At 33.7% G+C, this 14,474-nt stretch overlaps 2 protein-coding genes across 2 annotated transcripts; one reads left to right on the forward strand and one right to left on the reverse strand.

Moving 5' to 3' along the window:
• The first annotated feature begins 1,222 nt into the window (after positions 1-1,222).
• Positions 1,223-2,793, forward strand: LOC106689101 (mannan endo-1,4-beta-mannosidase). Its single transcript, XM_014433881.2, has 3 exons — positions 1,223-1,253; positions 1,605-1,670; positions 1,741-2,793. Exons 2-3 carry the CDS (start codon positions 1,620-1,622, stop codon positions 2,734-2,736), a joined length of 1,047 nt encoding a protein of 348 aa, XP_014289367.1. The 5' UTR covers positions 1,223-1,253; positions 1,605-1,619; the 3' UTR covers positions 2,737-2,793.
• Positions 2,794-7,653: 4,860 nt separating this feature from the next.
• LOC106689102 (mannan endo-1,4-beta-mannosidase) lies at positions 7,654-9,853 on the reverse strand. The gene is made up of 3 exons (XM_014433882.3): positions 9,805-9,853; positions 9,147-9,212; positions 7,654-8,944 (listed from the first exon to the last, which is right to left on the reverse strand). The coding sequence occupies exons 2-3, from the start codon at positions 9,195-9,197 to the stop codon at positions 7,952-7,954; spliced, it is 1,044 nt and encodes a 347-aa protein (XP_014289368.1). The 5' UTR covers positions 9,198-9,212; positions 9,805-9,853; the 3' UTR covers positions 7,654-7,951.
• Between the last annotated feature and the right edge of the window lie 4,621 nt (positions 9,854-14,474).

Genomic DNA, 14,474 nt, shown 5'->3' on the forward strand with positions numbered 1-14,474 from the left:
AAAAAAAAAAAAAAAAAAATATCGCTTTCACAAACTGACTAAACTAATAAAATAATAACATTTTTATTCAATTTTGCTTCAACAAGAACATCTGGCTAGAACATAAGGTCAGGAAAACAGAATGAACAATGACAGGACAATCAAGTACCTGTGCTCGAGAAGTGAGTGCTCGTGGAAGACTACGTGGATGATGGATAGGGAGCGTGTCTTCAGATCTGACAAAAGAACATCATCAGAAACTTGCTAGAAAGTCAATGAAATTGAGCGATTCAGCCAAATTTGACAATTCTGTCTCGAAATATGGAAATGTTAAGGAAGTAGATGTATATCGATCTAACTGATATGGCTCTATCTCGTTCGATTCTATAAAATTTCAACAAAGCCAGGTTACCGGTAGTAGTATGTTCACCCGAACTATGTATGTACTACCCAGTAGTTTTAATACCCGGGCTGGCATTAGACTGCAGATAGACGCATGTGTTCCTTGTAAAACCGTAAAAGGCAATACTCAATTCAAAGAGCACAAAACATTCTTCGCTTCAAACCAATATACAAAGCTTCCCTATGATTCGTAATAATTGAAATAATATAAAACTGATATCCTGAATCCTCCTATTAATAGCTAAAATGATTAAACTAACAACCAACTTCAATTTTCATATTAATAAAGTACATACAGATGGTCTTGAACGTATTTTCCCCGTCCGATGAACTGTAAAACCACTAAAACACTGTATATTTATTATTTTAATATTTTGAAAAAGTGGCATTTTCTTGCAGTACCCATGGGATGCGCCCAGAATGTTCCTGCGGGACATTTGGTGCGCCCGGAATGCCATGTGACCCAGTTTGTGAACCACTGGTCTAGAGGCCGCAAAATAGTCTTGTATACCCAAATCACAAAAAATAATATATGAGAAAATTAAGACTATTTACATACTAATTGTTTTTCGATTAATATGATGATTTTGATACATTTTTCAAAATACTTTTACGAAATTCTATACCTATTTTTCAGCCCAATAATTCTTCCTATGCTTTCCTACGATTCGTAATAATTGTAATAATATAAAGCTAATTTTCTCTATCCTCCTATTAATAGCCAAATTGATTAAACTAACAACTTGCTTTCATTTCCATATTAAGTACACACAGATGGTCTAGAACGTATGTTCCCCGCCAGATCTACTGTACAACCGCTATATAAGCCCAAGTATGTGAGCCTACTGTCAGTGTTCACCTGCTTCCCTACGGTGAGTATCCTAGGTAGTTACCTAGGTCTGGTAAAGATGACCATTTGTTTCATTACCTAAGTAATTAACGGGTTTCTGAATGCCAGAGATTTTAGAGTCTATAGAAATTATTGTAACTCTTAAAAGTCAAAAAACTTGTTAAAGAACTGAAACAAAAAAAAAAAATTATTGATATATATATACATACAGTCTTCGTATGTGTGTTTCTCAACTTAAGATTACTATCTCTTTCCGCTACAACATACTTTTTGAGGGTGCTAGTTTCCTCAGGAAGCCCTGTTTTGAGCGATAAGTAAAATAAGGCACAGTCATTAAGTCATAACTCTATATATATATATTTAATTTTAACAGGACAGTCAGAAGAATATGGAGTTGAAGTATATACTATATAGTGCTCTCCTCTGCCAAGTGGCAGTGGTAAGTATGGATAGTTATATTGTTTATTTATGTTTTAAACAGTTGGAAGTTATGTAATTTTCATTTCTAGAGCGTGCTTTCCACCGCCAACCCCGGAGCTAACGCTAAGACGAAGAAGCTGTTGAAGGTTCTGAGCGGGATGGGAGACCGAATCATCTCCGGGGCCTTCGGTGGCTACAACCTCTTCGTTCATGAGGTCGGTTTTTCCATGGAACAAGCGACCGAGATAAAGAAACAGACCGGTAAGTCACCCGCTGTTTATGGAATGGACTGTTCCCCAGGTTGGGAGACCACTGCTGATGGACATGAAACAGACATCATCGATTGCTTCAACTCTCAAATAGTAGATTACGCCAAAAAGGGAGGCATCATTACCCTCAGCCACCATTTCCCGAACCCTGTGTATGCAGGTAACAGGGTTCCAGGAAACAATATAAGCAACAACGACTACGCCAGTATTCTCCAGGACGGAACTCCTGCAAGGAACAGGTGGTGGAACATGATGGAAAAGATCGCTAAAGGTCTCCAAGCTTACAAAGATCAAGGAATTACCATCCTATATCGTCCCTTCCACGAGGTGAACGGAGACTGGTTCTGGTGGTCAGCTTTGCCCGATCAGAGTCAGAACGGAGAGAGACAGCGCCTCTTCAAGCTCCTGTGGCAGGATCTCTTCAACTTCATGAAGAATAAGGGCCTTGACAACCTCCTTTGGGTCTACTCCCCGGATCAAAGTAGAGAATACAAAAAAGATTTCTATCCCGGTGACAAATTCGTCGACATCGTAGGATTGGACTGGTACACGGAAGACCCAAACAGCTATGTTAACGGATACGATGAGATGATCAGTCTAGGAAAGCCTTTCGCCTTCGCCGAAGTTGGACCTTATGGAAAAAGTCAGGGACACTTCGATTTCGAATTATTCATAAAAAATATCGTATCCCGGTACCCGAAGGCTGTATTCTTCATGCCTTGGAACGGCATAACCAGCCCCCTCAAGAACAAGAACATTTGGGGTGTTTACAATAACCCTAAGGTGGTCAACTTAGGAGAAGTGAAAGTTCGTTAGAGCTTATATCTTACAGTTTTTTTGTCTAATAAAGTTATTATTAACTGAAACAAATAATTACTATGCATATTTCTTTACCTTTTATTCCAAAGCCTGATTGGGCAAAGCATTTCAAAATAGAAGTAAGGCTTCTATCAAATATATATTCAATGGAAATATATTGAAATGAAACCAAAAAAAAAATGATGTAACGAATAACAAAACAAGTTATTAAACAGAATTCTGATTTTTTTTTTTTTATTATTATTTTGTTCTGAGATGAAGTTTTAATTTACCTCCCTACCACATCTATTCAATTTGGAACTGATTGCAAGTAATAAATGGTTTAGACATTTTCCATAGTAAATTAGAATTCAAAATTTCTGCTTAAAGATATAATTTTATACATATCTTGCATTGTTCAATCCACCAGGATTTTTGTTTACCTCTTCTAAAGTCATTCGATTCCGTGTAATGATTATTCAATTAAAATGACCCATGATTAACCATGTTATTAAACAATACTCACGATTAATTGATTTATATGTACTCTCTTGTCGGAATGCTTCCTTCATCAAATTCTATGTCATTCGTGCGACCTCCTTCTGGAATTCACATATTCAAAACTGGAGGATAAAAATAAGTCCCAATAATCACCTTTACCCTTCGTCGTGAACCTTAGTTATCCTGCCCTACGGTATCCTTTATTAATACACTAATTATTCCAATCGAACTGATTACCGGACAAACTATAGTAGGACTACATCTGGACAAACGAATAACTCGGAATCCTCATCGAGACAGAAAAGACAGGGAATCCACTCGTAGATTCCGACTATTACAACACTTAATAACCAAACTCTAAACTTAACTTTTATCTAATTAAAAAAGACACATTTATAGGTAATATACCATTATAGGGATTTTTTTTTTAATACTTTCTGAAAATAATAATTTCCTCCGAATAAATTTATTCTTCCCCACATCTACAAATGTTAAAGCACTTCTGCATGTTTGATATGGGAGAATAGAGTTATATGGTTCATCGCCCTTCATTACAGGGAAAAAATGGTTGTTATAGGTATTTTTTTTTTTAAAGGTGGAATGAGAGACGACAGTTTGATGTTTTTCAATAAGCGAGTTTGTTTCACACCAGCAAAATATCAAACCTTATTTGATTTTACTTTCACCATTTTGGTGGTTTAACAAGAGACTAAACCACCATACTGATTATAAATGTTCAGCATCGTCCTCCACTAACCATTTTGATTTTCTAGAGCCGCGGTTACCAAACTTTTTCGCCGCAGTAACCTTTTTGGGCTAAATTTTGCAGCAACTTTGTCGAGCTAAATAACACATTTGTGACTAAATCATTCATGTGTAGAAAAATTAACTTCAAGTATATGTAGGAGTGCACTGTATTTTTATTATTTAAATATATATTTTTGAAATATTTTGAAAAAGTGACATTTGCTCGCAGTACCCTAGGGTTCACAATTGGTACACCCAGAATTCCACGAGACCTAGTTTTGAACCGCTGGTCTAGAGGCCGCAAGTAGTCTTGTTCTTAATATTACTCACATCATATTTATTTGTCATATCATATTTTTAATAAGGGTCAAAAAATAAAAAAGAAGACGTTACGTGTTTTTTTATATGTAAGCTTATTTCACACCAAAAAAAATCAAAATTTATCCTACTTTGGTTTTACAAGAGACTAAACCACCATACTGATTATAAATGTTCAGCATTGTCTTCCAGCCCTGTTGTCTTTTTTTTTTTTTTTTTGTGATCAACTAGTTACTCTTAATTTCCCAGTTGCGATTTCGTCGTGCCCGTATTAACGTGAAGCTCAATAGACATTGACGTATAGAAGCGGTTAAATAACGCCCCACGATGTATGACACAAAAATAAAACAGCACCAACATAAGCAGTCTCGAGGAAATCCATTTTTAAACTAATGTTAAGCAGCTATTCACTTACCAGTGGCCGTTGGAATTTACTGATTTTTCAATCAACTAGATTTTTAATCAGAGAAATTAAAAAGTTAGGCTAGTATGCGATTTGTCTAAAACCAGAATAAATATAAAAGCTAAGTAACAAAATTTTTCTTTCCGGTTTCTCTTGTCTTCAAGCCATTATTAGCCTTTCTAGATGTTCAAGATTTCAGTTGGAATGTTTTTAACTCTAGGCTCCTACCATCAGCAGGGAGCACCACAGGGATCAGTGCTGAGACCACAACATCCTGCATCCTTAAGCGGTTGTTGGACCCTGCGATCCTTGGGCCTTTAATATTCCAAACGAGCCGCAAGAAAGCAGAAAAGTGCTCAAGAGACTGTGACAGTGTAAAATGAGCCAGGAATGAACCAAATCCTTTTTTCGGTGAAGGTCCGATTTACCCCATTTTACGGTAATAAGTGGCAGAGTTGTGTAGTAGGTAAATACCTTCGTAATTAACTCCTTGTTCAACTAATAAATACGAGTTATGTAATCGCAACTACAGTTAAAAAAATGTAGTTGGTAACTGTATTTCTATTTTCTTGGTTTCGCAATTACAGTGATTGTAGCTGTTATTCATGAATCCAACTACTAGGTAATATCAAGACTGAAAAGACAGGAAACTGCTCGTCGATTCCGACTATTACGACATTTACTAGACAAACGGTCTAATCTTCCAAACCATTACAAAAGACTGATCTACATGACTGTTATAAGGCCTATCTGGACATACGGAGTTGAGCTATGGGGCTCCACTAAACCATCTAATTCCTCTCGAATCCAATTCTTACAGTCCAAAATCCTTCGTAAAATCTGTAATGCTCCTTACTTTGTCACAAATCAAATCATCCATCAGGACCTCAAAGTCTCCTATGTTGCCGATTTGGCCAGAACCAGATACCAATCCTTCCATAATAAACTTCCCAACCACCCAAACCAACTCGTTTCTAACCTGGCTTCTCCTTCACTACCTAATAATCCTTCTAGGTGTCTGAAAAGAAGATGGCCTCGAGATCTTCTTTAGAAATGTTTTTGGAGTTTTATCAATGGGTAGATTCTCCACATGTTTGTATCATGTCATAATATCACTTACAGCAAATTTACTTGATGTGTATATATGTATACAGTTGTAAATAAATTATAAAAAAAAAAATTATTTCAATATAATTAACTGTAGTTATTGATTAATAACTACAACCACACACTTACTAACTATACTTTGTTCAATTTGAAAAATAAGGAGGAATTTGCATTATTTTTTTTTCATATTACTTATTTTATGTTTCTTTAGATAATTTTCATTTATTTGCATTAAAATTATATTCTGTTACGCGTGATTTGCAAAACAAAGTATATAATAATGTAGTACATGTAATATAATAACATTTTGAATATAAATACATTGCAGGTAATTATTTCTTAAAAGCCTAAACTACTTCAATCACTGTTTTATACAATTTTTTAAAGTAACTATTCAAGTAACTGTAGTTGCAATTACAACTACTAATTTCATCAACCACCAACTGTAGTTATGAAATTGCAATTACAATTGCTTTAGTTGAAAAATGTAGCTCCCCATTAAGTGGGACAGATATGATCATTCAATAGCTAATAAAATTTCAAAGGCGAACCAGATGTAATGCCAGATGAATAATATCATAATTAGAAACAGAGTTGTACGAAAAAATCTAAAGATGCATATTAATGAAGTTCTGTACCTTGCATACAGTCCAGAAAGTTGAGTGCTACTCGACAGACCTTGCTACAATTTCTCGGGGCTGGATATTTTTTGAAAGAAAACAGACATATCCACGATTGATAAAAGATACCATACAAACAAGTATAAGATCGTGCATCCTCCCGAGGACCTCCTATAAACATTACATCCAGAATATTGAGGGAAATATAAGGGAATAAGCGAAATCATCTCAAAAATGAAGTAACTGTTCAGGAACTGGATGGATTAAAGAATGCAAAATATGTTGTATTTATTAAAATATTTTGCAATATATAGCAAGTAACAGTAATAACAATCAAAGTATTCTTGTATTTATGTATTAACTACTCAGAATGAGTAGCCACTCTTTTTTTTTTTGTAGGAAATCCTTCGATAATGAAACTTGAATACAAATAAGTAAATAATATTTAATTTCTCAATTAAAATTTTCAGAACAAGCTTTAACATTTCAAATCCAACACTACACCCTTTTCACCAGAGAAAGCAGATTTTCCATATTTTTGGCCAAAGGCTACATATATTTTCCATATTTTTTATACATACATTGAAATACAGAAAGAATATGTTTACACATAAAGTACATTTTAGTAATATCATATAAATCTAAAAACGAACCCATTGCCTAATCCAGATTCGAGATGAATTGTAAAGGATGCTTAATATTTTTTTTGGTTTTAGTAAGTTATATCTTCATTTAAAAAAACAAAAAGGGACAACATTAGAGAAGCTCTAAGCACTACCGAACTTTCAGTCCTCCCAAGTAGACCGACCACCTTAGGATGATTGTAGAAAGGGTATGAAATACAACTTTAATGGTTATATTAATTGTAACATAGATGAGATTGAGTTAAAAAAAAACTAGATTGAGTAAATAAATAATTTGAAATGATAAAATAATCATAAAAAAAACTAATAGCCTGAATAATGGAAAAATGTTTTAGTTACCTAAATATTTTGGTTTATTTCCATAATAATTGTAATGAGTACCAAGAAAGGCACGTTAATTCAATAATATGAACAAAAAATGGTTGGACATAAAAATTTCTGGTAAAAATTGAAAGAGTTATTTGTTTGTTACAAAACATTAGATGAAACTACATGATAAAGGTTTTTTTTTTTTTTTAGAAAACATCAATTTTGAAACCAAAATATAAATAAGTAATTATTGTTCTATTTGTCAATATAAAATTTCAGAACAAGCACTTTGAATGCAAAACCATACTCCTTCTCACTAGAGACAGCAGATTTTCAATATTTTTGGCCAAAGGCTACATATGTTTACCGTATTTTTTATACATACATTGAAATACAGAAAGAATATGTTTACACATAAAGTAAATTTTAGTAATTTCATATATATATCCAAAAACGAAACCATTGCCTAATCCAGTTTCGAGATGAATTGTAAAGAAGGATGTATTGTATTTTTTTTGGTTTTAGTAAGTTATATCTTTATTTAAAGAAAACAAAAAGGAACAACATTAGAGAAGCTCTAAGCACTACCGAACTTTCAGTCCTCCCAAGTTGACCACCTTGGGATGATTGTAAGCTCCGGAAGGGTTTTTGTTATTAACAGGGCTCCATTCAGCGTTCCAAGGCATGAAGTAGACAGCCTTTGAGAAGCGGGACGTAACTGTTTTCATGAACAAATCGTAATCATACTGTCCGTTTTTCGTATAAGGTCCAACTTCAGCCAAGGCGAAAGGTTTGCCTAGGTTGATCATCTCATCGTAACCATTGGGCGCCTTAGTTGGGTCGTCGGTGTACCAATCCAATCCAACGATATCGACGAAGTTATCACCTGGGTAGTAAGCGGTTCTAGATTCTCTGCTTTGATCGGGAGAGTAGACCCAGAGGATGTTGTCCAGTCCCTTGTTCTTCATAAAGTTGAAGAGATCTTGCCATAGAAGCTTAAAAAGGCGCTGCCTCTCTCCATTCTGACTTTCGTCGGGCAAACCTGACCACCAGAACCAGTCTCCGTTCATCTCGTGGAAGGGACGATATAGGATGGTGATTCCTTGATCCTTGTAGGCCTGAAGACCTTTTGCGATCTTTTCCATGCTGTTCCACCACCTGTCCCTTGCAGGAGTTCCGGCCTGGAGAATTGCGGCGTAGTCCTTATTGCTGATATTATTGCCTGGAACCCTGTTGCCAGGATACACAGGGTTCGGTAGGTGGTGACTGACGGTTATGATGCCTCCCTTTTTGGCGTAATCTACGGCCTGAGAGTTGAAGCAATCGATGATGTTGGTTTCTTGGCCATCAGCAGATGTCTCCCAACCTGGTGAACAATCGATTCCATAGACAGCAGGAGACTTTCCAGTCACTTGTTGTATCCGATTCGCTTGATCCAGGGAGAAACCGATCTCGTGTTGGAAGCGGTTGTAGCCACCGAAGACTCCAGAGAGGATTCGGCCTCCAAGATTGCTCATTGCTGCTAATAACTTATTTGTTCTTGCATTTGCGTTGGGGTTAGCTGCACAATGCACGCTCTATAAACGAAAAAAATAATACATAGATGCTTTATTCGAATTTCTATAACTATAGCAATTCTTTTTCCTTTATGTTTGAGCCGTTACAATAGAATTGAATACAGCAAGCAGGAAATAATTTATGTCTTGATTTGGAAAACTGTTTATGTGTTTTTGAACACACTAACCATAGATTATTTTAATTATGAATCGTAGATCTTACCACAGCCATATGATAGAGCAGAGCGCAGAGCAGAATATACTTCAGTGCCATATTCTTTTGATTGTCCTGTAAAAATAGAACAGAAATTTATGAGACCAGAGGTATGAATATCATTTAGTTTTTTGTTTTTGTTTTCGCTATTAAGAACTACAAAACCAGATGCCGTTTTTCGATTTCAGGGGCTTTTTAAATATTTTGCTCTATCTCGAAGTCTCTCCTTCCCGTTTTAAGCTAATATTTCGAAAGTGATATAGGGCCCTCGCTCTCCGGGGGCTTAGCGGGGCGGGTCAGGCGGGGAAGGATGGCCTTTTTTAGCGTTACGATCTGCTCTTGTGAGATTGTGACATGTCTTTCATCGACAACCTACTCGCTGAAATTGTCCGTTCTAAAAGTCAGATATAGATATAGATAAGTAAGGCTGCTATGGAGGGTGGGAGTACAAAAATAATTATAATAATAAAAACCAGTTTTCGTTTCGATGATTATTGTTTATGATGCAGATGACTGTTGGTTTAAATTATAATTATAAAAGTTTTAATTCTTGTTTCATAGCAGAAACTATGAGGACGTTATTAATTAAAAGAATAATCATTGGAGGATAGAAAGCCATCTTTATCCTAGGTATAGTGATTGATTTAGATTTCGATAGGATACTCACCTTCGGGAAGCAGATGAACACTGGCAGTAGGCTCACGCACAGGGACTTATATAGTGGTTATACATGTCCTATCTGAGGGACAAATGTTCTAGACCACCTGTGTGTACTACATCATTCTGTAAACAAAACCTAACAAGCTACACCTAACAATTGAATTGTGCTATTTGCTTAATATTAATAGGCTATATTCGCAAATACACGGAAAAATATCTTCATAAAATGCAACTCCTGTTGCACCTTTAGGGCCTTGCAAGATCACCGGCGTTCTCTACAAAAATAATATTTTTTGAGTATTTTATTTATATTATTAGTAACCATTTAAAAATCTATGCCAGTAATGTTAAAAAAGTACAATTGTTGAACGTGCAGTACATTTAGCCGTTGGAAAATGATAGAAAACAAACATTTCTTAGACTGTTAAAAGGGCCATGCGGCTTTTTCTCTGGATACTAGAAAGGATTGTGGAAATATATATTCTATTCATGATAAAATAGAACTACTAGCCTATATTCGCAGATACACGGAACAATATCTGCGTAAAAATCTGTTTTAATTAGATCAGTTTACATTTGTTTATAATATTTTTATTAAATTGTATTTTTATGGTAACCAGAGGTGTATAGGTAGACTAATATATTTTTAAAATATGTGATTAATTCCATAATGTTCCTGTCGTGATTGGATGGAGAGAAAGTAACTGATTCATCCAAGCTGAAGAAATTGTTAATGTTAAGTGAAAACTGATATTCCGAAATATTGATTTTTTTTTTTCTTTTAGATTTATCTTTCAAAATAAAAAACATACCATTATATTATTTAAATAATACTAAAGATTGTAATTCTGTCCTTTATTATCAACTACATTTACCATATATTTGAAATAGTGTTACCCTCTCGACTTATATTATAAGTAATATTACGAACAATATGGATTGTTGAAGAGTTGTTTGACATATTACCACATATTGCCATATTTATTTTTCAAGTTTTCATGGTTAGCAGTATCATAGATCTCCCAAGAGATCAAAGTATTTTTCCGTAAGTACTTTTCAATGAACAAAATAAAGCAAAATAACGTTGAAACAAAATTTTTTAAATAAATACATTTTTTTATGTATATTTATATATCTGTCTATATATCCCTACTTTTATCAATTATATGGCATATAAATTAAGATTTTATGTTCTTTTTATTTAAAATGAATATTGATTGTATTTTGTATGTTAGGTGTGTTTTATTTATGTTAAATAGAGAAATAACATGGAGGAAAAAAATATGAATGTCATGAAGGGTTGAATAGGAAGATATAAAGAAAACAAATTATAGAAGAGAAAGAAAGAGAAAAAAGATGGATTAACAAAAGAAATAATAAAGTATAGAAAGAAGAAAACAAAATAATGATAAAGAATAAAAAGTAATACGTTATTATTATATATTGTTTACATGTTATGACTATATATTGTAAGATTAAGAAAAAAAAATGATGATGATGATGATTAGATTTGAATAAGTATGTGTAGCAACCCGATGGAGTTGGGTAGCGCATCTTTGTTGAATAAAGTTTTTCTCTTTCTACCTAGGATACGTCTCAACACTCTTCATTATTTCTATAACAGTCTAACGTTTTAGCCAATTCGGCCATCCCCAAGGACAATCTAACATTCAACAGCTTTTATTATACATTCATTTGTTAACAATTTTAACAACATTATTAATAATATTTTAACATACCTGAAATATGAATAATAGTACATATATTTTGTTATTAACTATTTGTTTTGTGTTCACTTAGTCAATTAGTTTTTTAATTAATATATTTTTTCTCTCTGTATAAAAGTTATAATTAAGTGTGGCCACACTGTTTTATGGACAATATTAATGTTATTATAAAATTAAAATTGCCTTTGTAATTGATCTAAAGGGACCTAGTCCCAGTAAAATGAACAATTTTTCATTTCATTAAATATAAATTTACACCTCAAATTGAAATATTTAAAAACTTTTGGCAGATTATTCTGCCCAGGTCATTAATATCGGACAAATCACCAGAAACAGTAAATAAATAGGGAATCATATTTATTATTAATAAGCTTGCTTAAGCTTATGTCTAGTTACCAATTTTGTCACAATTTCATTGATTTTTAAAACTTTTAAAAATTGATAGATCAACTTAACACTATCACTTTCTTATTAACAAACTATTTTTAACCTTCCATACACTATGTACAATTATTATACACTATATAAAATTATTCTATTATCAAATTCAAATTTGTGTTTGTTTTCAGCTGCGTACTGCAGTATTGGGGTCCTTCTCCTTATTTTTAATATCATTTCTCTATTGATACATTTTATCACCCAACAATAGCTTAGTATCACATATACATATATATGGCTAGACAATTTAAATAAGGAATTTTCTATTTCAATCCTGATTTGTATCAATTTTGTCCATCAATTTACTATAAAAATTTTTATTGAAAAAAATATATATTAACACCACAATATGTAGCATTTTCCAAAGAAGGAATAATTACATGGCATCGTTCTAAAATTTAACCCGTGCATCGAATTTTTTAAGAGTATTATGCGGTGTTGGAACTAGGAATTTTCCTTCTATATCCGTATAAGATAATAGTTTTGGTGGCTGTTGACTATTTAATGTTTGTATTTATAAAGAGCCATTCTTAAATGTTTTCACTCTTTTAATGTTTCACACCGAGTTAGTTTTGACTTTGTAGATAAAAATGGAGTTTTTTTTTTTCAAAGTCCTCTTGATCGATTCTTTTTGCTATAAATACGTAAGCATGTATGAATTAAATAATGTATTATGATAAGTAATATGAATATGAATATAAATAATATGATCATTTATGAATCAAACAATATTAAACATGGACCTTTTCAACATACATTTCTGTAGATCCTGTCCCTGGATGGATTTATAGATTAATTTATTATAGTATTTATATATGTAGGGTGCGGTATAGCTCAGAGTGTAGGGCACCGTGCTTATAGCTCCCAAGATCTGCGTTTGAATCCAACTGTGACAAATAGATTTATTCAATTATTGTAGGAGTAAGTCAGCATCGGGGCCCACCCAGCCTCTATATGTTGGGTAGCGTTAATTGAATTTATACAGTCTAGGGTATCCATCTCTAGGCCCGAAGAGGAGGTTTATAAGGCTTCTCGTCCACTGGAAAATGAATTCGTCCGAATTCGCAGATTAACGCACGAACGATCCAAACATAAGGCTCTGTGAGGGACCGCGTCCACTAGGCCCATATCCTTTGTCAGTTTTCGTCCGACACAGAGCGAACCGATCCCATTGTGATGGGATTTAATTGCTAAGGAGTTTGAAAGAAGTAAACTTAAAAATTAGCAGTGAAAAGTTAATTTAGAAGTAATTTTATCACGAATGTATCCTTTCTCGGAGAAGTGGTGGTCATCGTCGATTTGGAAATCATCTTTCAACTGAAAAGATTCACTGAACCTCGTTTCTTTTAGCGCAAATGTGATTCACCCACATTTTCCGTCTTCTTCGATACCGCCTGTGCGTTCCTGATACATCGATGGATTAAATGTGATAATTCCAGAGCGAAAAAATTTTTTTTTTATTATTTATTTAATGTAATTTACAACTGTACAAAATAATACAATAAGTAAATATGTTGTATGTTTCATATACACTTGAAAATCTTGGGAAGGAACCACCCATTGGTGGTACTTCAAACATTAATTTAAATTAGAAGGTCCTGTGGCCTTCTTCTTTTCAGACGCCTCGAAGGATTATCAGGGATTCTTAAGGATGATAAATTAAGAATTAATGGGTTAGGATGGTTAAGGAGTTTGGAATGAAAATACGCATATCTGTTTTGAGCCAATTCTGCACCGAATGGGATGTTAAGGTCTATGTGAATGAGTTTATTTGTAACGTAATAAGGAGCATCAAGGATTTTACGTAGGAATTTGGATTGTAAGGATTGGATGCGGGAGGAATTTGATGTTTCCGAACGAATACTAAGGCAACAAATCATAGGCATTCGAACAAAATCGTGGGTTCTCAAGTCGTAGCTTTCTGCTTATAGTTGGTGAGAGGCCTAAGAGTTGACGGATCATCATGTTTTAATTAGGGTAAGTGCACCAATTATTGACAGATCAACTTTTATATTTTAGTATTATGAGAGCCAACAAACGTTTTAAAATTGGTGCCTGTAATAATCTTAACACTCAGCTTAAAACTGGTGCCAATTTTGAAAAGTTTAGTAGCACCGAACTCTTAATATTTAAAATCAAATGTTGATCTGTCAATAACTGGTGAATCATATTCAGAGTTGCTTTGGGAAATATGTTACTATTCGCTAAATTTCACGATTATAATCCTTTTTCATTAATAAAGAATTATTTAACGATAAGTCCTAAACTTAAAACAAATTGCAATTGGTCGTTACAATAACTATATAACTATAACATATTATGCATTAGATTACGGGTTTTGCCCATTTTAATTTCCGCGAACATCACAATGCAGTTTTTCTCTCCAATGCTAGAGGATATAATATGGTATCACTCATTTATTTCATACATACATATATATTTTAGTAACGTTTTGATCTTTTTACTTTTGGCCATTCTCAAACTTTCTTTTTCCATACATTATTCATACCAG

This window comes from Halyomorpha halys, unplaced genomic scaffold (assembly GCF_000696795.3).
Source record: "Halyomorpha halys isolate HHAL.00 unplaced genomic scaffold, Hhal_1.1 Scaffold1278.1, whole genome shotgun sequence".
Classification (NCBI taxonomy): Eukaryota; Metazoa; Arthropoda; class Insecta; order Hemiptera; family Pentatomidae; genus Halyomorpha; species Halyomorpha halys.

Bases quoted from the DNA above. Each gene is read 5' to 3' on its own strand.
- LOC106689101 (XM_014433881.2), top strand. From the start codon at position 1,620: ATGGAGTTGAAGTATATACTATATAGTGCTCTCCTCTGCCAAGTGGCA. The intron at 1,671-1,740 runs GTAAGTATGGAT...TTTCATTTCTAG, and splicing joins TCCTCTGCCAAGTGGCAGTG to AGCGTGCTTTCCACCGCCAA.
- LOC106689102 (XM_014433882.3), bottom strand. From the start codon at position 9,197: ATGGCACTGAAGTATATTCTGCTCTGCGCTCTGCTCTATCATATGGCT. The intron at 8,945-9,146 runs GTAAGATCTACG...TTTCGTTTATAG, and splicing joins TGCTCTATCATATGGCTGTG to AGCGTGCATTGTGCAGCTAA.